General features: G+C 47.0%; 1 protein-coding gene across 3 annotated transcripts in view; it reads right to left on the reverse strand.

Moving 5' to 3' along the window:
* The window catches only part of ILDR1 (immunoglobulin like domain containing receptor 1), a 107,869-nt gene that overhangs the window by 31,018 nt on the left and 53,384 nt on the right, over positions 1–23,467 (reverse strand). For all 3 annotated transcript variants that reach the window (XM_063956723.1, XM_063956724.1, XM_063956722.1), the window contains exons 2-3: positions 22,602–22,772; positions 21,372–21,521 (exon numbers count right to left, since the gene is read on the reverse strand). In XM_063956723.1, coding sequence (XP_063812793.1) covers positions 21,372–21,521; positions 22,602–22,772 — 321 coding nt within the window. The remainder of the gene's footprint in view (positions 1–21,371; positions 21,522–22,601; positions 22,773–23,467) is intronic.

Raw genomic sequence — 23,467 nt, forward strand, 5'->3', positions numbered from 1 at the left:
GCTTGATAAATATCCCCCCTTACAAATTGACGGCTAACATTTACTAACCTGAACTGAAACCATTTCTATACATATAGGCAGGTAAATCAGCCTCTATCTAAATTGTATTGGGGTCAGCGCGTGTTTTCTACCCCCCCCCCGTTCCCCCATAACTCTCTGTAAAAGTTAATTACAGTTTATATACGCACATATACATACATACACACACATACATTGTATATATATATATATATATATATATATATATATATATATATATATATATATATATATATATATATATATATATATATACATACACACATACATACATACTTACACATACAATTGGAATTCGTTCCTAGGGAGAGCACCGGAGCAGCTGATATGTAAGCAAGGGGAGTGCCGGCTGTTTGGATGATATTGTATTTGAGATATGCTGTTTGGGCAAATCTTATAGCAGGGCACCCCACGCTAGTGTCTTTCTATATTCGCAGTGGATGCTTCTCTTTTTAAACACATGGGACACTGACATTTTGTGGCATCATTTATATTAAAGAACGCTGTACGTCATGGAGGATGTTCCTGAATTAGGGTGTGCTATCGCCCAGCTAAATACAAGGGAATTTTTCAGTTACTCTGATGCAGAGGCTGAACATATCCTCAACACCTGTAAAGTGCAGATTGATTCCTCGGAGCCTGATAATGCCGATCTGTACAAAGACCTTTATTTTCTGAAGAAACGTGAATTAGATTATACGTATCATGCACTGACCCTGTCTGACTATTACAAAGATAAGCAAATCCCTAGGGGTTTCAGGGTGAGAAACACCCCTACAATTGGGCGATATAATGTGCTTTTCTGTAAGAAATGGGTCGGCATTCTCAATAAATGTTCCATGGACCTGCTCCTATTGGTCATTGAAGAATCATCTAAGGAGCTTACAGCTGTAAAAGCTAAAATCTCTGAGTTTGAATCAAAACATAAGCCGGTGTTAATACAGGACACTCAAACAAACTGGCTGGAGAAATTGTCTGCACAGTTGGACCAATATAAAAAAGACCTAATCAAGTTTAAACGTGATAAAAAACGTGTGGTCCAACAGGATTATGATCAAAACAGGGTCTATGTTTGGTTGAATGCTCCAGGGGCACGTCAACAACAGAGGCCATTCAATCGTAACCGGAGAGCAAGGGCACAATTCACCGACTATGAAGGATCAAGCACCTCCGCAAGTGATAACGACGTACAAGTTGCAACAACATCTCGCCAGGAACACCCTTTAGGGGTAAAAACCCGGGCCACGTATGGCAAACCGCCAAAAGGACGAGGAGAGGTGGCCAAAGCAAAAGACAAGACAAAAACAAAGGCTCGCAAGTAAGGGACCTTGTCTTTAACCTTTCTAGAACTCCACTTGATGATTTTGAATATCAGGTGTTAGCGAAGGGACTCTCTTTTATTCCCACTGTCCGCCACGATCCATTTCAGTGGAAGGTTGAATCATTTAAATTCAACAGGACACTAAAATTACGAGAACATTTTAAAACTGTTCCGGCAGTATTAACTACAACTATTACTGATGTACCTAAACAGCTTAAGAGTATACAGCCTAAGTCTAAATTTGACCCTGTGTCAAATAACCCCTCCATTAAAACGTTTTCACGGCTCATGGAGAGGCTGGGAAATGATTATGAACAGGATGGTAGTGGTCATAATAATCTGACGGGTCCTGAACGACAGGCACTAAAGAATCTACAATCTCGTTCTGATATTATAATCAGAAGTGCTGATAAAGGTGGGGCGATAGTCGTACAGGACCTGCCAGATTATATTGCTGAATGTAATAGGCAATTATCAAATGTTGACATCTATGAAAAATTGACACAGGATCCTACGAATGAGTTCAAAATGGAGTTGGACAGGGTGTTATCTAGGGCGGTCACTAATTCATGGATATCTAATGAATTATTTACAGCATTAAAAACAACATATCCTGTGGTGCCCCTATTTTATACCTTGCCCAAACTCCATAAGAATAGTCAGAGGCCCCCTGGCAGACCAATCATCTCTGCCAGGGGTTCTTTATTTCAAACAGTTTCAGTTTATTTGGATGCTTTACTAAATCCATGCATCCAACATACTGTTTCATATCTCAAAGATACTAATGAATTATTGTTACGGTTGAATGCTTTAGGCTCACTTCCAACAGGTACAGTACTTTGCAGTGCAGATGTGGTTGGACTGTATACGTGTATACCCCACGAACTGGGGATAATGGCGGTAGCAGCACTGATTGAGAATAACCCCCATTATGTTGGTCCGCCTAAGGAATTTTTTCTAGAATTACTAACTCTGGTGTTAACAAGAAACTACTTTTTCTTCAATGGTGATTTCTATCTGCAGCGCCTGGGCTGTGCGATGGGGTCCAATGTGGCCCCGTCGTACGCCAATGCGTTCATGTGTTGGATTGAAAAACCCCTTCTTTTGGACAGCCCCTTCAGTCATCAGGTCATCATGTATGTTAGATACATTGATGACTTGCTGATTGTATGGGGTGGTTCTCAGGAAAGTTTACGTGATCTTTTGGATGGTCATAATGTATCCTCCAGTGTTGTAAAATTTACCTATGATATGAGTACCACTAATGTCAATTTTCTAGACGTCACCATCTCATGCAGGGATGGCCAAATTTGTACATCCTTATATGTTAAGGAGACGGATCGTAACACTGTCCTTAAAGCTGATAGTTTCCACCCTCCCTCATTAAAATATGGATTACCATATTCCCAGATGCTTAGAACACGACGGATCACAAGTGATCCTTCTAAAATAGATGGTGCACTGGATGGTATGGTGGCTAAGTTCAAGCAAAGGGGCTATGATAACAAATTATTATTGGCCACCAAACAGAGGGTTTTGCAAATCCCCAGGGAGGTTTCTCTTAAAGGTAAAGTTATTGTAGATGGTGACCAGCAAAGGATTCCTTGGGTAAATAGGTACACAGAGGCCAGTCAAAAAACTAATAAAGAAATTAAAAAAATCTGGCCTATTGTAAACACTGATAAGGATCTTCCAAGCCTTCATAATGCTAGGATTATGCCTGCATACTCCAGGGAAAAAACTTGAAAGATCTACTAGTCAAGGTTGATGTAACGGAGTTGACGAAAGTAAAATCTGTTCCGCATTTCTTATCACGTAAACCTGGATGCTTCAGGTGCATAGGATGTGTTACCTGTCGCTCTATGCTGGTGGGGGATTTTATTTGCCATCCTAGATCAGGTAAAAAATATTCTATCAATTTTCCACTCACATGTACCTCACGGTACGTTGTGTATGTTCTGTCTTGCCCATGTGGTCTTTTCTATGTGGGTAAGACAGAATGTCAATTTAAAGAAAGGATGGCAAACCATAGGTCTGCAATCAGGGCTGCCCTTGAGTCAGGTTCTAGTGACCAACCCATGGCTCGCCACTGTGCGCAACGGTCGCACAGTATTGCTAGCATTAGAAGTAAGATAATAGATCATGTACCACCGTCTATTCGTGGTGGTAATAGAGGTAGGAAATTGCTTCAGTTAGAAAGTCAGTGGATTTTCAGGTTGGACACATTGTCCCCGAAAGGGCTGAATGAACAGCATGGTCTGCATAGTTTTTTGTAAGTCCATTGAGGCGTTCTTAGTATACCATAAATTAATGTCTAACTAAATATGGGTGTTTGGCATATGCTGTTTGTGTTGAATGGCAATATAAATAAATTATTATAAGCAAATAGCTATAATGAAACTACCTGGGGAGGGTTCTGGACATATAATGATGCTAATATATTTTTTATTAGGTGGTGGATCTTATTTTGTCTGCAGTGTCTCATGTTTTATATACATGTTTTTTATAATATATGTTTTCTTTCTTTATTTTTTGTATTTTTGTATAACTCTTTTGCTTATTTGCATTGTTATTATTTGGTCATATGATTTGGTAGCATCGTAAAATCTATGTTCTGTTTTTTTTCATAGATGAGATGCTCCGTGCGCATGAAGTTGTTTTTTGTTTAGTTTGGTTGCCTCGGCAACGTGTTGTTATGCTCGTCCCTGCTTGCGGGCGCCTTCCGATGACGTCACCCGCCGCATGGAAGCCGCTGCACAGTGTGTGAGAGCAGCGGTCAGCGTGGTGTGCAGATCGGAGGGCTGACACGCAGGTGGGGTGAGTTAATTTTAAATTATGTTTGTGGGAAGTCTCTGTGAGGGTATTTAATGTTGGTTTATTCTATGTTGTACATCCCTGACGACGGGCGGACGCCCGAAACAATTGGATGTCTTTGCAATAAAGAAAATTGATTGAACAGTCTCCTGAGTGCCGCCCAGTCTCCTATCTACTTACACATATATGTATATACACTCACACACATACACACCTCAACTGTCCTGATTTAGGTCCCTGAGTGGCCGTCTGACCTTGGGTAACTTTGAATCAACGCTCATAAAATTGTGAGATATAGTCCTGTTGCTGCGCCCATTTCCCACTGGTACTGTACATGCAGCAGTGACCGTCCTTTGTAAAGGAAAGCGGGATGTAGTAATAAGGCCGACATTTGTCGACACCACAATATTGTTGACATCACAGTGTCGAGTTATGATGTTGGCATTCTCAGAATGCCAAAGCTTAAACCCCCATGGTGTAGCTTTGCAGGATACATTTTAAATGCTTCAAAGTCATGTTCCAGAGACTGCAGTTCCTTATCAGTCCTCAGGGTGTCGCCATTGGCTTAATGTACCTGTGAAAGGTTCCTGTACGCCGTCTTAATATATACCTGACTTGTGCACCCTGATATCAAAGCTGCTGTAATTCTGTAAATCCTTTATTATTTTATTCTGCCCCATTAGCGTAGCTGGGAATTTTCAGTAAGCTTTCCAGTGAAATAAGCGTCATTTGGGGCACTAATGGTAGAATTGCCATGTGGTAAGGGCAGGAGGTCTGCAGCCGCTGCAGAAGGTCCGTAAACTGGCATAGAACAAGAATGATCCTCAACCAAGAGGTTCCGCAGCAGAAGACCGAAAAATGACGATGAAAAACAAAGATCAAAGGGATTCTGGGAGAACGGAGGCTCTGCGGAAGGGCTGTACATCTTACCTGCAAACGCCAGGTACGGGCGGTTTTCCCCAGGATACAGTCGACAATAACAATGTTGTGTCGACAATAATGTTAACACTGCTAAAATGTTGACAGGCAATGTGTCAACACTGTCAGAATGTCGACAATAGGAGGCAGCATGGTTAGGCACTAGGGGGAGTATTAAGTACTGGGGGGGGTGTTTAAGAATAACAGAGAAATACTTATCCGAACGCTGGATTATCATAAACCTGAGCCAGAAGTGACGGTCACATGACCGCCGGGACCCAGGCAACGCAGCTGGAGCTGCTGCCGGGAGCAGGTAAGTCACCGCTGGGCCAGTAACCCTGCTGCCCCCTAATGTTGACATTCTAACATGTCGACATTTCACCAAGTCTTCTGGACAGATGGGATTACAGACAAATAAATTATTGAATGTTCAGAAAAACCCTGTGCTTGATTGGGCGCCCAGACTACGGACTTTTTAATCCACGTTTTCTCGCACCTCCAGAGGCTGCAAGAAAAATATGTAACTGCCGCGGCTAATGGTCGTCTGATCGGAGCAACAACTGCATAGCTCCGATAGACGCCCATTTATATAGACGTCCAGCAGGGGACGCACACAACAAATGAATCGGCCCTTTTGCATAACTGGACAAGTGACAGAAGGCTCAGCTTATCATTGCTAGATAAGATGCTGACACACGTCGCCTCAGTGACGTTACTTTCTCATTGAGCGGCATTGTGTTACAGAAACACAGAAAAAGGGGCCATCGCCCCTTATACATTGACTCCTACAGGCATTATTCAGAGGGATAAAATAAGAAACTATTAGAAAAACACGCAATAATATTCTATATATGATATTTCTACAACCGTTTCTCATACAAGCACAGGCAGTACACATTCCTGAGGGCTATAATATTCCATTGTAAAACACATTTTCTCATAATGTACTATCGGCAGGATTACCCAGCTGAAGTGTCTGGTAAATGGGGTAACTTTATTTATTTATTTATTTATTTATTAAGATGGGAGTTCTATTTAAAGGTGGGTTGTTGCCCATCGCAACCAATCAGATGCCAGGTATTATCTTCTAGAAGGTGCTAATTAAATGAGAAGTAGAATCTAATTGGTTGCTATGGGCAACACACCATCTTAAATAGAAATAAATATTTTCACTCAAATTTACTAACACTCTCTCGCCAGGAGACTGTCTCCGGCCGGCGCATGCGTCACCGGGCGACGGGGAGGGAGCCGGAGGCGAATTGGTAGCCCATATTCTACTACAGGGGGATCGCCTTCTCGTTCTGGATCTTGGTAAATCCGACAGCTTCACAGCCCCTATAGATACCTACGGGGGGCGGCGGCTGCTGTCAGAAATGGAGGGATCGGAGATACGTGCTGCGGTTCCCCCATCTTGCATGTGCTGAAATACTCTGTGCAGCTGTGAACACTCAAATGCTCTGTTGGGTGGCATGTTGCCCTTTTCCTGCCCACTTATCTTCTGCTCACACATACCTGTACAGCTTTAAAGAAAAAAACGCAATGACCCTAGTGAACACACACCTATGAGCATTCAATACGCTCACCAATATTATTTATGGATATATAAGAATACGTAAATGTTTATCCCCTATGCAAAGATACAATTTGTGGTTTAGTCTTCCGCACTAATAAGGGGGAGCTGTATCAAACCTTGGAGACAGATAACGTACCAAGCACACAGCGCACAACTGCCCCATATTACAGGCTGTGTGTTTGAAAAATGACAGGAGCTGATTGGTTGGTGCTTTACCTGTCCCCCCCCCCTCCCCCCCTCCCCTGATCACACGACAGGGACAGCCGGTACGGTCAGCAGCTGGAATGACACATCCTGATTTATGAATGCTCCGAGGCTCAGTTACATTTCGCTGAAGAAATTGTGTTACATTGCATCCGCCTGGTAATATATCAGAGGCTAATATATGCATTGTGCAGTGACAGCGATTCCTGAACCTCTCTCATCAGTTTCCACTAAGACGAAGGAGGAGATTCGCTCCAGAACACGGTACAGCAGGACTGTGCATCCTGTTTATTAACTAACAGCCCCTCTACTGACTGTACCAGCTGGGAGTAGTGGTTCTATACCGGCATAAGCTCCATCGGATTCTTATATCTTCTTAGTGACATCCACCAACAAACAAAAATAATGGCCCTCATTCCGAGTTGATCGGTCGCAAGGCGAATTTAGCAGAGTTACACACGCTAAGCCTACGCCTACTGGGAGTGTATCTTAGCTTCTTAAAATTGCGACCGATGTATTCGCAATATTGCGATTACAAACTACTTTGCAGTTTCTGAGTAACTTCAACCTTACTCTGCCTGTGCGATCAGTTCAGTGCTTGTCGTTCCTGGTTTGACGTCACAAACACACCCAGCGTTCGCTCAGACACTCCCCCGTTTCTCCAGCCACTCCTGCGTTTTTTCCGGAAACGGTAGCGTTTTCATCCACACGCCCATAAAACGCCGTGTTTCCGCCCAGTAACACCCATTTCCTGTCAATCACATTACGATCGCCGGAGCGATGAAAAAGCCGTGAGTAAAAATACTATCTTCATTGTTAAATTACTTGGCGCAGTCGCAGTGCGAATATTGCGCATGCGTACTAAGCGGATTTTCATTGCGATGCGATGAAAAATACCAACCGATCAACTCGGAATGAGGGCCAATAAGTAATTAGGAGAGCGCGAGGCGCCCAATGCAAACAGTACTCCAGTTTGTAGAAAGTATAATCTAGTATATGCATCATCTAGTTCTATTCTGAGAAGGTCCTGAGGAGCCCCGTTACTCAGTCCACTATGTTATACCAGGCTACAGAGCAGTTAAAATAAGATTTTACTTACCGGTAAATCTATTTTTCGTAGTCCGTAGTGGATGCTGGGGACTCCGTAAGGACCATGGGGAATAGACGGGCTCCGCAGAGGACAGGGCACTTTAAGAAAGAATTTGGATTCTGGTGTGCACTGGCTCCTCCCTCTATGTCCTTCCTCCAGACCTCAGTTAGAGAAACTGTGCCCGGAAGAGCTGACAGTACAAGGAAAGGATTTTGGAATCCAGGGTAAGACTCATACCAGCCACACCAATCACACCGTATAACTTGTGATAACCATACCCAGTTAACAGTATGAACAACAACGGAGCATCAGATCAACCCTGATGCAACTATAACATAACTCTTATGTAAGCAATAACTATATACAAACATTGCAGAAGAAGTCCGCACTTGGGACGGGCGCCCAGCATCCACTACGGACTACGAGAAATAGATTTACCGGTAAGTAAAATCTTATTTTCTCTAACGTCCTAGTGGATGCTGGGGACTCCGTAAGGACCATGGGGATTATACCAAAGCTCCCAAACGGGCGGGAGAGTGCGGATGACTCTGCAGCACCGAATGAGCAAACACAAGGTCCTCCTCAGCCAGGGTATCAAACTTGTAGAACTTTGCAAAAGTGTTTGAACCCGACCAAGTAGCTGCTCGGCAAAGCTGTAATGCAGAGACCCCTCGGGCAGCCGCCCAAGAAGAGCCCACCTTCCTTGTGGAATGGGCTTTTACTGATTTTGGCAGCGGCAATCCAGCCGCAGAATGAGCCTGCTGAATCATGTTACAGATCCAGCGAGCAATAGTTTGCTTTGAAGCAGGAGCACCCAGCTTGTTGGGTGCATACAGGATAAACAGCGACTCAGTTTTCCTGACTCTAGCCGTTCTGGCTACATAAACCTTCAAAGCCCTGACCACATCTAGTAACTCGGAATCCTCCAAGTCACGAGTAGCCAATAGGTTGGTTCATATGAAAAGATGACACCACCTTTGGCAGAAATTGGGGACGGGTCCGCAATTCTGCCCTGTCCATATGGAAAACCAGATAGGGGCTTTTATGTGACAAAGCCGCTAATTCTGACACACGCCTAGCTGAAGCCAAGGCTAATAGCATGACCACCTTCCACGTGAGAAATTTTAACTCCACGGTTTTAAGTGGCTCAAACCAGTGTGACTTCAGTAAACTCAACACCACGTTAAGATCCCAAGGTGCCACTGGAGGCACAAAAGGGGGTTGAATATGCAGCACTCCCTTTACAAACGTCTGAACTTCAGGTAGAGAAGCCAGTTCTTTTTGAAAGAAAATGGATAGGGCCGAAATCTGGACCTTAATGGAACCCAATTTTAGGCCCAAAGTCACTCCCGACTGTAGGAAGTGAAGGAAATGGCCCAGCTGGAATTCCTCCGTAGGGGCATTCCTGGCCTCACGCCAAGCAACATATTTTCGCCATATACGGTGATAATGTTTAGCCGTCACGTCCTTCCTAGCCTTTATCAGCGTAGGAATAACCTCATTCGGAATGCCTTTTTCTGCTAGGATCCGGCGTTCAACCGCCATGCCGTCAAACGCAGCCGCGGTAAGTCTTGGAACAGACAGGGCCCCTGTTGCAACAAGTCCTGTCTTAGAGGCAGAGGCCATTGGTCCTCTGTGAGCATTTCTTGCAGCTCTGGAAACAAAGTCCTTCTTGGCCAATCCGGAACAATGAGTATTGTTCTCACTCCTCTTCTTTTTATGATTCTCAGCACCTTGGGTATGAGAAGAAGAGGAGGAAATACACAGACCGACTGGAACACCCACGGTGTCACTAGTGCGTCTACAGCTATCGCCTGAGGGTCTCTTGACCTGGCGCAATACCTCTTTAGCTTTTTGTTGAGGCGGGATGCTATCATATCTACTTGTGGCAGTTCCCACCGACTTGCAATCTGCGTGAAGACTTCTTGATGAAGTCCCCACTCTCCCGGGTGGAGGTCGTGCCTGCTGAGGAAGTCTGCTTCCCAGTTGTCCACTCCCGGAATGAACACTGCTGACAGTGCTCTTACGTGACTCTCCGCCCAGCGAAGAATTCTGGTGGCTTCCGCCATCGCCACCCTGCTCCTTGTGCCGCCTTGGCGGTTTACATGAGCCACTGCGGTGATGTTGTCTGACTGAATCAGCACCGATCGGTCGCGAAGCAGGGTCTCCGCTTGACGTAGGGCGTTGTATATGGCCCTTAGTTCCAGGATATTGATGTGAAGGCAAGTCTCCTGACTTGACCACAGACCTTGGAAATTTCTTCCCTGTGTGACTGCTCCCCACCCTCGGAGGCTTGCGTCCGTGGTCACCAGGACCCAGTCCTGAATGCCGAATTTGCGGCCCTCGAGAAGGTGAGCACTCTGCAGCCACCACAGGAGAGACACCCTGGCCCTGGGGGATAGGGTGATCAACTGATGAATCTGTAGATGTGACCCGGACCACTTGTCCAGTAGGTCCCATTGGAAGGTCCTCGCATGGAACCTGCCGAAGGGAATGGCCTCGTATGATGCCACCATCTTTCCCAGGACTCGCGTGCAGTGATGCACCGACACCTGTTTTGGTTTTAATAGGTCTCTGACCAGTGTCATGAGCTCCTGAGCCTTCTCCATTGGGAGATAAACCCTCTTCTGGCCTGTGTCCAGAATCATGCCCAGGAAGGGCAGACGAGTCGTAGGAATCAACTGCGACTTTGGAATATTTAGAATCCAGCCGTGCTGTTGTAACACTTCCCGAGAGCGTGCTACGCTGATCAGCAACTGCTCTCTGGACCTCGCCTTTATGAGGAGATCGTCCAAGTATGGGATAATTGTGACTCCTTGCCGTCGCAGGAGCACCATCATTTCCGCCATTACCTTGGTAAATATTCTCGGTGCCGTGGAGAGACCAAACGGCAACGTCTGGAATTGGTAATGACAATCCTGTACCACAAATCTGAGGTACTCCTGATGAGGTGGATAAATGGGGACATGAAGGTAAGCATCCTTTATGTCCAGAGACACCATAAAATCCCCCCCTTCCAGGCTTGCGATGACCGCTCTGAGCGATTCCATCTTGAACTTGAACCTTTTCAGGTATATGTTCAGGGATTTTAAATTCAATATGGGTCTGACCGAACCGTCCGGTTTTGGTACCACAAACATGGTCGAATAGTAACCCCTTCCTTGTTGAAGGAGGGGAACCTTGACCACCACCTGCTGAAGATACAATTTGTGAATTGCAGCTAACACTATTTCCCTCTCTAAGGGGGAAGCTGGCAGGGCCGATTTGAGGTAACGGTGAGGGGGCATCTCTTCGAATTCCAGCTTGTATCCCTGAGACACAATATCTATAGCCCAGGGATCCACCTGGGAGTGAACTCACTTGTGGCTGAAATTTCGGAGAGGCGCCCCCACCGGGCCTAGCTCCGCCTGTGGAGCCCCAGCGTCATGCGGTGGATTTAGTGGAAGCCGGGGAGGACTTCTGTTCCTGGGAACTAGCTGTATTGTGCAGCTTCTTTCCTCTACCCCTGCCTCTGGCAAGAAAGGACGCACCTCGGACTTTCTTGCCTTTTTGTGATCGAAAGGACTGCATCTGGTAATACGGTGCTTTCTTAGGTTGTGAGGGAACATATGGCAAAAAAATTGACTTTCCAGCCGTAGCTGTGGAGACCAGGTCCGAGAGACCCTCCCCAAACAACTCCTCACCCTTGTAAGGTAAAACCTCCATGTGCCTTTTTGAGTCGGCATCGCCTGTCCATTGCCGAGTCCACAGGACCCTTCTGGCAGAAATCGACATTGCATTTATTCTAGAGCCTAGTAGGCTAATGTCTCTTTGAGCATCTCTCATATACAGGACAGCGTCTTTTATATGCCCCAGGGTCAGCAATATAGTATCCTTGTCCAAGGTATCAAGTTCCTCAGATAAGGTATCTGTCCATGCTGCTACAGCACTACACATCCAGGCCGACGCAATCGCCGGCCTTGGTAAGGTATGAATGTGTATAAATGGACTTCAGGGTACCCTCCTGCTTTCTATCCACAGCATCTTTTAGTGTGGCCGTATCCTGTGACGGCAGGGCTACCCTCTTGGATAAGCGTGTTAAAGCTTTGTCTACCCTAGGGGAGGATTCCCAGCGTAACCTGTCCGTTGGCGGGAAAGGATACGCCATAAGCATCCGTTTGGAAATCTGCAGATTTTTATCTGGAGATTCCCAAGCCTTTTCACATAACTCATTTAGCTCATGTGAAGGGGGAAAGGTTACCTCCTGCCTTTTTTCCCCATACATATGGACCCTCTTGTCAGGGACTGGGGTTTCCTCTGATGTGCAACACATCCTTCATTGCTATAATCATATAACGGATGGCTTTAGCCAATTTAGGCTGTAACTTTGCATCATCGCAATCGACACTGGAGTCAGAATCAGTGCCGATATCTGTGTCAACAATTTGGGATAGTGGGCACTTCTGAGACCCTGACGACATAGGATCAGGCACGGGCTGAGACCCCGGCTATCCTAAGGCTTCAGCTTTATCCAACCTTTTATGCAAGGAAGTAACATTATCATTTAAAACCTTCCACATATCCATCCAATCGGGTGTCGGCGGCGACCCCACATTCATTTGTTCCCGCTCTGCTTCCACATAGCCTTCCTCGTCAAACATGCCGACACAAGCGTACCGACACACCACACACACAGGGGATGCTCTTTTTGAAGACAGTTCCCCCACAAGGCCTTTTGGAGAGACAGAGAGAGAGTATGCCAGCACACACCCCAGCGCTATATGTCCCAGGAATCACACAGTAACTTAGTGTTAACCCAATAGCTGCTGTATATACTGTTTTTGCACCTAATTCATGTGCCCCCCCTCTCTTTTTACCCTCTTCTACCGTGATTCTGCAGGGGAGAGCCTGGGGAGCTTCCTCTCAGCAGAGCTGTGGAGAGAAAATGGCGCTGGTGAGTGCTGAGGAAGAAGCCCCGCCCCCTCAGCGGCGGGCTTCTGTCGCGCGTTTCTGTGTAAAAATATGGCGGGGGCCCATGCATATATACAGTGCCCAACTGTATATATGCCCACTTTTGCCAAGAGGTCTCTAATTGCTGCCCAGGGCGCCCCCCCCTGCGCCCTGAACCTACAGTGACCGGAGTATGTGGGTGTAGTGTGGGAGCAATGGCGCACAGCTGCAGTGCTGTGTGCTACCTCAGTATGAAGACTGGAGTCTTCTGCCGCCGATTTCGAAGTCTTCTTGCTTCTTTCACCGGCTTCTGTCTTCCGGCTCTGCGAGGGGGACGGCGGCGCGGCTCCGGGATCGGACGACAAAGGGTGAGATCCTGTGTACGATCCCTCTGGAGCTAATGGTGTCCAGTAGCCTAAGAAGCAGGACCTATCTTCAGTGAGTAGAGCTGCTTCTCTCCCCTCAGTCCCACGTAGCAGAGAGTCTGTTGCCAGCAGATCTCTCTGAAAATAAAAAAAACCTAACAAAATACTTTCTTTTATAGCAAGCTCAGGAGAGCTCACTAAGTAGCACCCAGCTCGTCTGGGCACAGATTCAAACTGGGGTCTGGAGGAGGGACATAGAGGGAGGAGCCAGAGCACACCAGTATCCAAATTCTTTCTTAAAGTGCCCTGTCTCCTGCGGAGCCCGTCTATTCCCCATGGTCCTTACGGAGTCCCCAGCATCCACTAGGATGTTAGAGAAAATAAGAATTTACTTACCGATAATTCTATTTCTCGTAGTCCGTAGTGGATGCTGGGGACTCCGTCAGGACCATGGGGAATAGCGGCTCCGCAGGAGACAGGGCACAAAAGTAAAAGCTTTAGGATCAGGTGGTGTGCACTGGCTCCTCCCCCTATGACCCTCCTCCAAGCCTCAGTTAGGATACTGTGCCCGGACGAGCGTACACAATAAGGAAGGATTTTGAATCCCGGGTAAGACTCATACCAGCCACACCAATCACACTGTACAACCTGTGATCTGAACCCAGTTAACAGCATGATAACAGCGGAGCCTCTGAAAAGATGGCTCACAACAATAATAACCCGATTTTTGTAACAATAACTATGTACAAGTATTGCAGACAATCCGCACTTGGGATGGGCGCCCAGCATCCACTACGGACTACGAGAAATAGAATTATCGGTAAGTAAATTCTTATTTTCTCTGACGTCCTAGTGGATGCTGGGGACTCCGTCAGGACCATGGGGATTATACCAAAGCTCCCAAATGGGCGGGAGAGTGCGGATGACTCTGCAGCACCGAATGAGAGAACTCCAGGTCCTCCTCAGCCAGGGTGTGCCCCTGACCAAGTAGCAGCTCGGCAAAGTTGTAAAGCCGAGACCCCTCGGGCAGCCGCCCAAGATGAGCCCACCTTCCTTGTGGAATGGGCATTTACATATTTTGGCTGTGGCAGGCCTGCCACAGAATGTGCAAGCTGAATTGTACTACACATCCAACTAGCAATCGTCTGCTTAGAAGCAAGAGCACCCAGTTTTTTGGGTGCCTACAGGATAACAGCAAGTCAGTTTTCCTGACTCCAGCCGTCCTGGAAACCTATATTTTCAGGGCCCTGACAACATCTAGCAACTTGGAGTCCTCCAAGTCCCTAGTAGCCGCAGGTACCACAATAAGCTGGTGCAGGTGAAACGCTGACACCACCTTAGGGAGAAACTGGGGACGAGTCCGCAGCTCTGCCCTGTCCGAATGGACAATCAGATATGGGCTTTGTGAGACAAAGCCGCCAATTTTGACACTCGCCTGGCCGAGGCCAGGGCCAACAGCATGGTCACTTTCCATGTGAGATAATTCAAATCCACAGATTTGAGCGGTTTAAACCAATGTGATTTGAGGAATCCCAGAACTACGTTGAGATCCCACAGTGCCACTGGAGGCACAAAAGGGGGTTGTATATGCAGTACTCCCTTGACAAAACTTCTGGACTTCAGGAACCGAAGACAATTTTTTCTGGAAGAAAATTGACAGGGCCGAAATTTGAACCTTAATGGACCCCAATTTGAGGCCCATAGACACTCCTGTTTGCAGGAAATGCAGGAATCGACCGAGTTGAAATTTCTTCGTGGGGCCTTCCTGGCCTCACACCACGCAACATATTTTCGCCACATGTGGTGATAATGTTGTGCGGTCACCTCCTTCCTGGCTTTGACCAGGGTAGGAATGACCTCTTCCGGAATGCCTTTTTCCCTTAGGATCCGGCGTTCCACCGCCATGCCGTCAAACGCAGCCGCGGTAAGTCTTGGAACAGACATGGTACTTGCTGAAGCAAGTCCCTTCTTAGCGGCAGAGGCCATGAGTCCTCTGTGAGCATTTCTTGAAGTTCCGGGTACCAAGTCCTTCTTGGCCAATCCGGAGCCACGAGTATAGTTCTTACTCCTCTACGTCTTATAATTCTCAGTACCTTGGGTATGAGAAGCAGAGGAGGGAACACATACACCGACTGGTACACCCACGGTGTTACCAGAACGTCCACAGCTATTGCCTGAGGGTCTCTTGACCTGGCGCAATACTTGTCCAGTTTTTTGTTCAGGCGGGACGCCATCATGTCCACCTTTGGTCTTTCCCAACGGTTCACAATCATGTGGAAGACTTCCCGATGAAGTCCCCACTCTCCCGGGTGGAGGTCGTGCCTGCTGAGGAAGTCTGCTTCCCAGTTGTCCACTCCCGGAATGAACACTGCTGACAGTGTTATCACATGATTTTCCGCCCAGCGAAGAATCCTTGCAGTTTCTGCCATTGCCCTCCTGCTTCTTGTGCCGCCCTGTCTGTTTACGTGGGCGACTGCCGTGATGTTGTCCCACTGGATCAATACCGGCTGACCTTGAAGCAGAGGTCTTGCTAAGCTTAGAGCATTGTAAATTGCCCTTAGCTCCAGTATATTTATATGGAGAGAAGTCTCCAGACTATATCACACTCCCTGGAAATTTTTTCCCTGTGTGACTGCTCCCCAGCCTCTCAGGCTGGCATCCGTGGTCACCAGGACCCAGTCCTGAATGCCGAATCTGCGGCCCTTTAATAGATGAGCACTCTGCAGCCACCGCAGAAGAAACACCCTTGTCCTTGGAGACAGGGTTATCCGCTGATGCATCTGAAGATGCGATCCGGACCATTTTTCCAGCAGATCCCACTGAAAAGTTCTTGCGTGAAATCTGCCGAATGGAATCGCTTCGTAAGAAGCCACCATTTTTCCCAGGACCCTTGTGCAATGATGCACTGACACTTTTCCTGGTTTTAGGAGGTTCCTGACTAGCTCGGATAACTCCCTGGCTTTCTTCTCCGGGAGAAACACCCTTTTCTGGACTGTGTCCAGAACCATCCCTAGGAACAGTAGACGTGTCGTCGGAAACAGCTGCGATTTTGGAATATTTAGAATCCACCCGTGCTGTCGTAGAACTACTTGAGATAGTGCTACTCCGACCTCCAACTGTTCTCTGGACCTTGCCCTTATCAGGAGATCGTCCATTTTCTTTGAAGAAGAATCATCATTTCGGCCATTACCTTGGTAAAGACCCGGGGTGCCGTGGACAATCCAAACGGCAGCGTCTGAAACTGATAGTGACAGTTCTGTACCACGAACCTGAGGTACCCTTGGTGAGAAGGGCAAATTTGGGACATGGAGGTAAGCATCCCTGATGTCCAGGGACACCATATAGTCCCCTTCTTCCTGGTTCGCTATCACTGCTCTGAGTGACTCCATCTTGATTTGAACCTTTGTATGTAAGTGTTCAAATATTTCAGATTTAGAATAGGTCTCACCGAGCCGTCTGACTTCAGTACCACAATATAGTGTGGAATAATACCCCTTTCCTTGTTGTAGGAGGGGTACTTTGATTATCACCTGCTGGGAATACAGCTTGTGAATTGTTTCCAATACTGCCTCCCTGTCGGAGGGAGACGTTGGTAAAGCAGACTTCAGGAACCTGCGAGGGGGAGACGTCTCGAATTTCCAATCTGTACCCCTGGGATACTACTTGTAGGCTCCAGGGGTCCACTTGCGAGTGAGCCCACTGCGTGCTGAAACTCTTGAGACGACCCCCCACCGCACCTGAGTCCGCTTGTACGGCCCCAGCGTCATGCTGAGGACTTGGTAGAAGCGGTGGAGGGCTTCTGTTCCTGGGAATGGGCTGCCTGCTGCAGTCTTCTTCCCTTTCCTCTATCCCTGGGCAGATATGACTGGCCTTTTGCCCGCTTGCCCTTATGGGGACGAAGGACTGAGGCTGAAAAGACGGTGTCTTTTTCTGCTGAGATGTGACTTGGGGTAAAAAAGGTGGATTTTCCAGCTGTTGCCGTGGCCACCAGGTCCGATGGACCGACCCCAAATAACTCCTCCCCTTTATACGGCAATACTTCCATGTGCCGTTTGGAATCTGCATCACCTGACCACTGTCGTGTCCATAAACATCTTCTGGCAGATATGGACATCGCACTTACTCTTGATGCCAGAGTGCAAATATCCCTCTGTGCATCTCGCATATATAGAAATGCATCCTTTAAATGCTCTATAGTCAATAAAATACTGTCCCTGTCAAGGGTATCAATATTTTCAGTCAGGGAATCCGACCAAGCCACCCCAGCGCTGCACATCCAGGCTGAGGCGATCGCTGGTCGCAGTATAACACCAGTATGTGTGTATATACTTTTTAGGATATTTTCCAGCCTCCTATCAGCTGGCTCCTTGAGGGCGGCCGTATCTGGAGACTGTAACGCCACTTGTGATAAGCGTGTGAGCGCCTTATCCACCCTAAGGGGTGTTTCCCAACGCGTCCTAACTTCTGGCGGGAAAAGGTATACCGCCAATAATTTTCTATCGGGGGAAACCCACGCATCATCACACACTTCATTTAATTTATCTGATTCAGGAAAAACTACAGGTAGTTTTTTCACACCCCACATAATACCCTTTTTTGTGGTACTTGTAGTATCAGAAATATGTAACACCTCCTTCATTGCCCTTAACATGTAACGTGTGGCCCTAAAGGAAAATACGTTTGTTTCTTCACCGTCGACACTGGAGTCAGTGTCCGTGTCTGTGTCTGTGTCGACCGACTGAGGTAAATGGGCGTTTTAAAGCCCCTGGCGGTGTTTGAGACGCCTGGACAGGTACTAATTTGTTTGCCGGCCGTCTCATGTCGTCAACCGACCTTGCAGCGTGTTGACATTATCACGTAATTCCCTAAATAAGCCATCCATTCCGGTGTCGACTCCCTAGAGAGTGACATCACCATTACAGGCAATTGCTCCGCCTCCTCACCAACATCGTCCTCATACATGTCGACACACACGTACCGACACACAGCACACACACAGGGAATGCTCTGATAGAGGACAGGACCCCACTAGCCCTTTGGGGAGACAGAGGGAGAGTTTGCCAGCACACACCAAAACGCTATAATTATACAGGGACAACCTTTATATAAGTGTTTTCCCTTATAGCATCTTAATATATAATCATATCGCCAAATAAGTGCCCCCCCTCTCTGTTTTAACCCTGTTTCTGTAGTGCAGTGCAGGGGAGAGCCTGGGAGCCTTCCCTCCAGCAGTTCTGTGAGGGAAAATGGCGCTGTGTGCTGAGGAGAATAGGCCCCGCCCCCTTTTCGGCGGGCTTCTTCTCCCGTTTTTCTGACAACCTGGCAGGGGTTAAATACATCCATATAGCCCCAGAGGCTATATGTGATGTATTTTTAGCCAGTATAGGTACTTTCATTGCTGCCCAGGGCGCCCCCCCCAGCGCCCTGCACCCTCAGTGACCGTTGGTGTGAAGTGTGCTGAGAGCAATGGCGCACAGCTGCAGTGCTGTGCGCTACCTCATGAAGACTGAGAAGTCTTCAGCCGCCGATTTCTGGACCTCTTCTCTCTTCAGCATCTGCAAGGGGGTCGGCGGCGCGGCTCCGGTGACCCATCCAGGCTGTACCTGTGATCGTCCCTCTGGAGCTAGTGTCCAGTAGCCTAAGAAGCCAATCCATCCTGCACGCAGGTGAGTTCACTTCTTCTCCCCTAAGTCCCTCGTTGCAGTGAGCCTGTTGCCAGCAGGACTCACTGAAAATAAAAAACCTAATAAAACTTTTACTCTAAGCAGCTCTTTAGGAGAGCCACCTAGATTGTACCCTTCTCGGCCGGGCACAAAAACCTAACTGAGGCTTGGAGGAGGGTCATAGGGGGAGGAGCCAGTGCACACCACCTGATCCTAAAGCTTTTACTTTTGTGCCCTGTCTCCTGCGGAGCCGCTATTCCCCATGGTCCTGACGGAGTCCCCAGCATCCACTTAGGACGTCAGAGAAATAATAAGTAATTAGGAGAGCGCGAGGCGCCCAATGCAAACAGTACTCAAGTTTGTAGAAAGTATAATCTAGTATATGCATCATCTAGTTCTATTCTGGGAAGGTCCTGAGGAGCCCAGTTATTTAGTCCACTATGTTATACCGGGCTACAGAGCAGTTAAAAATATATTGTGCAGTTTTCAGTACACGAGACTCCACTATTCCACATACCGAAAACCACAATTCCACAAGCTAAGCAACGGTTACCCCAGCTGTACTGTCGTCTCCTATGGATTTATAGGAGACCATGGTGGATATGTATTAAAGTTAGGAGAGACAAAGTGGAAAGAGACAAAGTACAAATTATTCAGCTTCTGACATTTTTTTAAGCACAGCCTGTAAAGTGACAGTTGGAAGCAGATTGGTTTGTATTTTATTGATCTCCAAGCTTTGATAAATACCCCCTCCTCCCTTATTCTATATTCTAATAACAGCTTTGATAAGATTCTTAACTGCTCACATAAATGTTGAAAGCTCCTGTCTGGTCACCTAACCCCCTAATCCTAGTGCACGGCGTTATTTAAGATTGTCTTTACCAAAGCAAAACTCAACCAGTCACATTACAATAGACAGGCGCAATTTGCAGACTCGCCAGGAGAACGTTACATGGAAATAGATAATGGCCAAAACCAAAACCTCAGCGTCTTCTCATACACAACGTGTTAATGGAGTGAAGAATGTAAACACCTATATAAACATCGCAGCTCCCATATAGAAATCATTAAAGTTGCCCAAAATAACAGGTTCACAGAATAATTGCAAATACAAAATTCATATCTTTTCTCAATAGCATTCGAGATTCTTTTTAAACCATTTACCAGGGTTTAAATACTTTTTAAATAATAAAAAATGTATGCATTATTCACAGTTCGTATTCGAGGTCTGCAAATAAAAAAACGTCATCCTGGGTCAATTTATTCTAGCACATGTTAAAAACTTCCAGACTTTGGCCCATATTTATCAAGCCTTGGAGAGTTATAAATTGCAAGGTGATAAAGTACCAACCAATCAGCTCCTAACTGTCATTTTTCAAACACAGCTTGTAAAATGACTGTTAGGAGCTGATTGGTTGGTACTTTATCACCGTGCAAATTATCACTCTCCATGGCTTGATAAATCTGGGCCTTTATTTTTTTCATTGTAATGAAAATTTTAAAAACTTCTGGAAAAGCATTACATTTTATTTGTTCAGATTCGAGCAATCACTTTGAGGAACGGTGTGCAGCATGTCCCAACTGACAAACTTCATGTCACATAAGATCCACATTTAATATTAAAAAACACTGGATACAAAACACGTGCAGCAGTGACCAATCCAGTTACCCCGCAGTGTGCACGTTACACCGATCCAGTTACCCCACTGTGTGCACGTTACACCGATCCAGTTACCCCACTGTGTGCACGTTACACCGATCCAGTTACCCCGCAGTGTGCATGTTACACCGATCCAGTTACCCCGCAGTGTGCACGTTACACCGATCCAGTTACCCCGCAGTGTGCACGTTACACCGATCCAGTTACCCCGCAGTGTGCACGTTACACCGATCCAGTTACCCCGCAGTGTGCACGTTACACCGATCCAGTTACCCCGCAGTGTGCACGTTACACCGATCCAGTTACCCCGAAGTGTGCACGTAACACCGATCCAGTTACCCCGCAGTGTGCACGTTACACCGATCCAGTTACCCCGCAGTGTGCACGTCACACCGATCCAGTTACCCCGCAGTGTGCACGTCACACCGATCCAGTTACCCCGCAGTGTGCACGTCACACCGATCCAGTTACCCCGCAGTGTGCACGTTACACCGATCCAGTTACCCCGCAGTGTGCACGTTACACCGATCCAGTTACCCCGCAGTGTGCACGTCACACCGATCCAGTTACCCCGCAGTGTGCACGTTACACCGATCCAGTTACCCCGCAGTGTGCACGTTACACCGATCCAGTTACCCCGCAGTGTGCACGTCACACCGATCCAGTTACCCCGCAGTGTGCACGTCACACCGATCCAGTTACCCCGCAGTGTGCACGTTACACCGATCCAGTTACCCCGCATTGTGCACGTTACACCGATCCAGTTACCTCGCATTGTGCACGGGCGCTACTTACTGTTCTGAATAGTGATCTTGCGCTGTCTGTAATCAGTGCCCAGTACAGGCTCATTCTGCCCGCGTTTTTGGATGACGATACGCACTTCACGCTGGTTGTCATTACAGTCAATGGAAGGGTCTTGTCCCAAACTCAAAGCCGCCTGATAGGCTGTAGAGATAAATGAACATACGCAATAATGTGGGTGTGCGGGGTGACTTTGTTTTTTTGTGGATTTATACACCTATATTTCTAACGTAATGCTTTATATATAACCAGTCACGTGTGTACATCCGTGATACCCAACCAAGGGATCATTTACATATATAAGTGGGAGTGTCACCCTCAGATCAAGAAGGAACTCCTATGGCTCCCCTATATAGCTGCTGCCCCTGAGTGTAAGCTCCTCTGGCACAGGGATTGATGTCAAATATTGTCTGTACAGGGCTGCAGAATGTGTGCGCTATATAAATAATTGTGCATTCGGGGAACTGTGCCATACAAGGCACCCACCCAGGAGCGAAGTTAGCGCAACACATTCACTTACAGAGTGCGCTTTCTTCTACACCATCTTCCCAGCATAGGGTGACCGCAAGCATCTCAGCGGGTGACGTGTTCTCGGTAACTCACTCACAAAGTGGGGGAGGAAGAAGATGGACATACATATAAAACAGTTGTTCTCAACAGGTCATGTTTTGTGGATTTCAGGACTTATCCCACCTGCTGCCACGGACAGAAATCCCAAAAACATGGCCTGTTGGGAAATCTTGAGGGTTGCGGTTGCGAAGCTCTGTGATATAAAATAAAATATTTAAGTGCTTTGTATTGTGCCCTGAATGCGTACAAGACGCTCACATGATAAACAAATGAGCTAGGTCATAAAGGACCACATATGGTCTACTGCACGATATAGAGTAACAAGTATTGGAACTTGAGCGGAACATGTTATTAATGATTCCTGGCCGTCCGTGACATAATATGATGACTGGTGGTTCAGCACCGCAAAGGCTGCAGCACTGTACAGGCAGCGATCTGTATGGATGCAGTGGGCGGGGTCTGGACAGCTAGGAGGAGTCTCTGTGGCCACTCCCGTGTGTCTGCACTGTATAGCGGACTTGTAACTTACAGCCTGCAGATGTTGCGGATTGTAGCGAGACTCATGTGCGTAATACCAGGCAATCTGCCCTTACCCTATTGGAAGAAACGGTCACGGCTTAAATTCTGCAGATTATTATGTAGAAGGTGACTTACAGGCCGAGTAGTAGTCGAAGATGGGATCTTTGCAGAAGGACTTGTACAGCCAGGTGACGGTTATGTCCTGCACCTGCGCCGAGGTGCTGTAATCACACTTGAGAATGACGTTGGAGAATAACATGGTGTACCGCTCGGCGTACTGCACAGTGACTTGCAATGCCTGGCATCCTGAAATACAAAGGAGGGGTAATAGACATAAGGTTTCCATAATGCAGGAGTCCATCAGGCCAAACCATGACATGTCAGAGCTGTTTAATAAAATGGTGCAAGAAGAACATTGTAGCGAGAGATTAGCTAAAGGCGGATAGATCATTGGCAGCTACCGGTTATGGTACATCGAGGCACCGTGTTATTAAGTGGCTGCTTCCGGTTCCTACCGGAGCGTTGCAGGAGGGTAACGTTCTGCCACCGCAGGGCTACTACATCAGCACCTGGAGCTGCTCACTTCCGGACAGGTGTGGTCGCCCTGCTGCAGCACATCCTGGTGGGTTTTAGCTAATTCAGGACTGGCCAGTCTGCCAGCTACCAAGCGCGGCACGGGTCCATACTGTAGCGGTGGTTATCCCTGATAGAAATGGAATAACAGTACTGTACAGCTATAATAGTGCCACCACCCAAGCCTCACAGGTCATGTTCTCAGGAGTAAGCCAGCCCTAGGACAATCCCCTGAGAGGAGTCAATACACTGTACCAAATGATCAGGCAGATATCATGTAACCGCAATTACAGTAGCGCAAGTATAAAATATGAATTACGCAAAAACTGTTTTATTACTCAGGAACCCTTAGTCCTGCGATACTTGAAATAAGGTTTGAAAAATGACAGTTGGGAGCTGATTGGCTGAAGCACCATTAACTCATTGAT

The sequence above is a fragment of the Pseudophryne corroboree genome, chromosome 2 (assembly GCF_028390025.1).
Source record: "Pseudophryne corroboree isolate aPseCor3 chromosome 2, aPseCor3.hap2, whole genome shotgun sequence".
NCBI lineage: Eukaryota > Metazoa > Chordata > Amphibia > Anura > Myobatrachidae > Pseudophryne > Pseudophryne corroboree.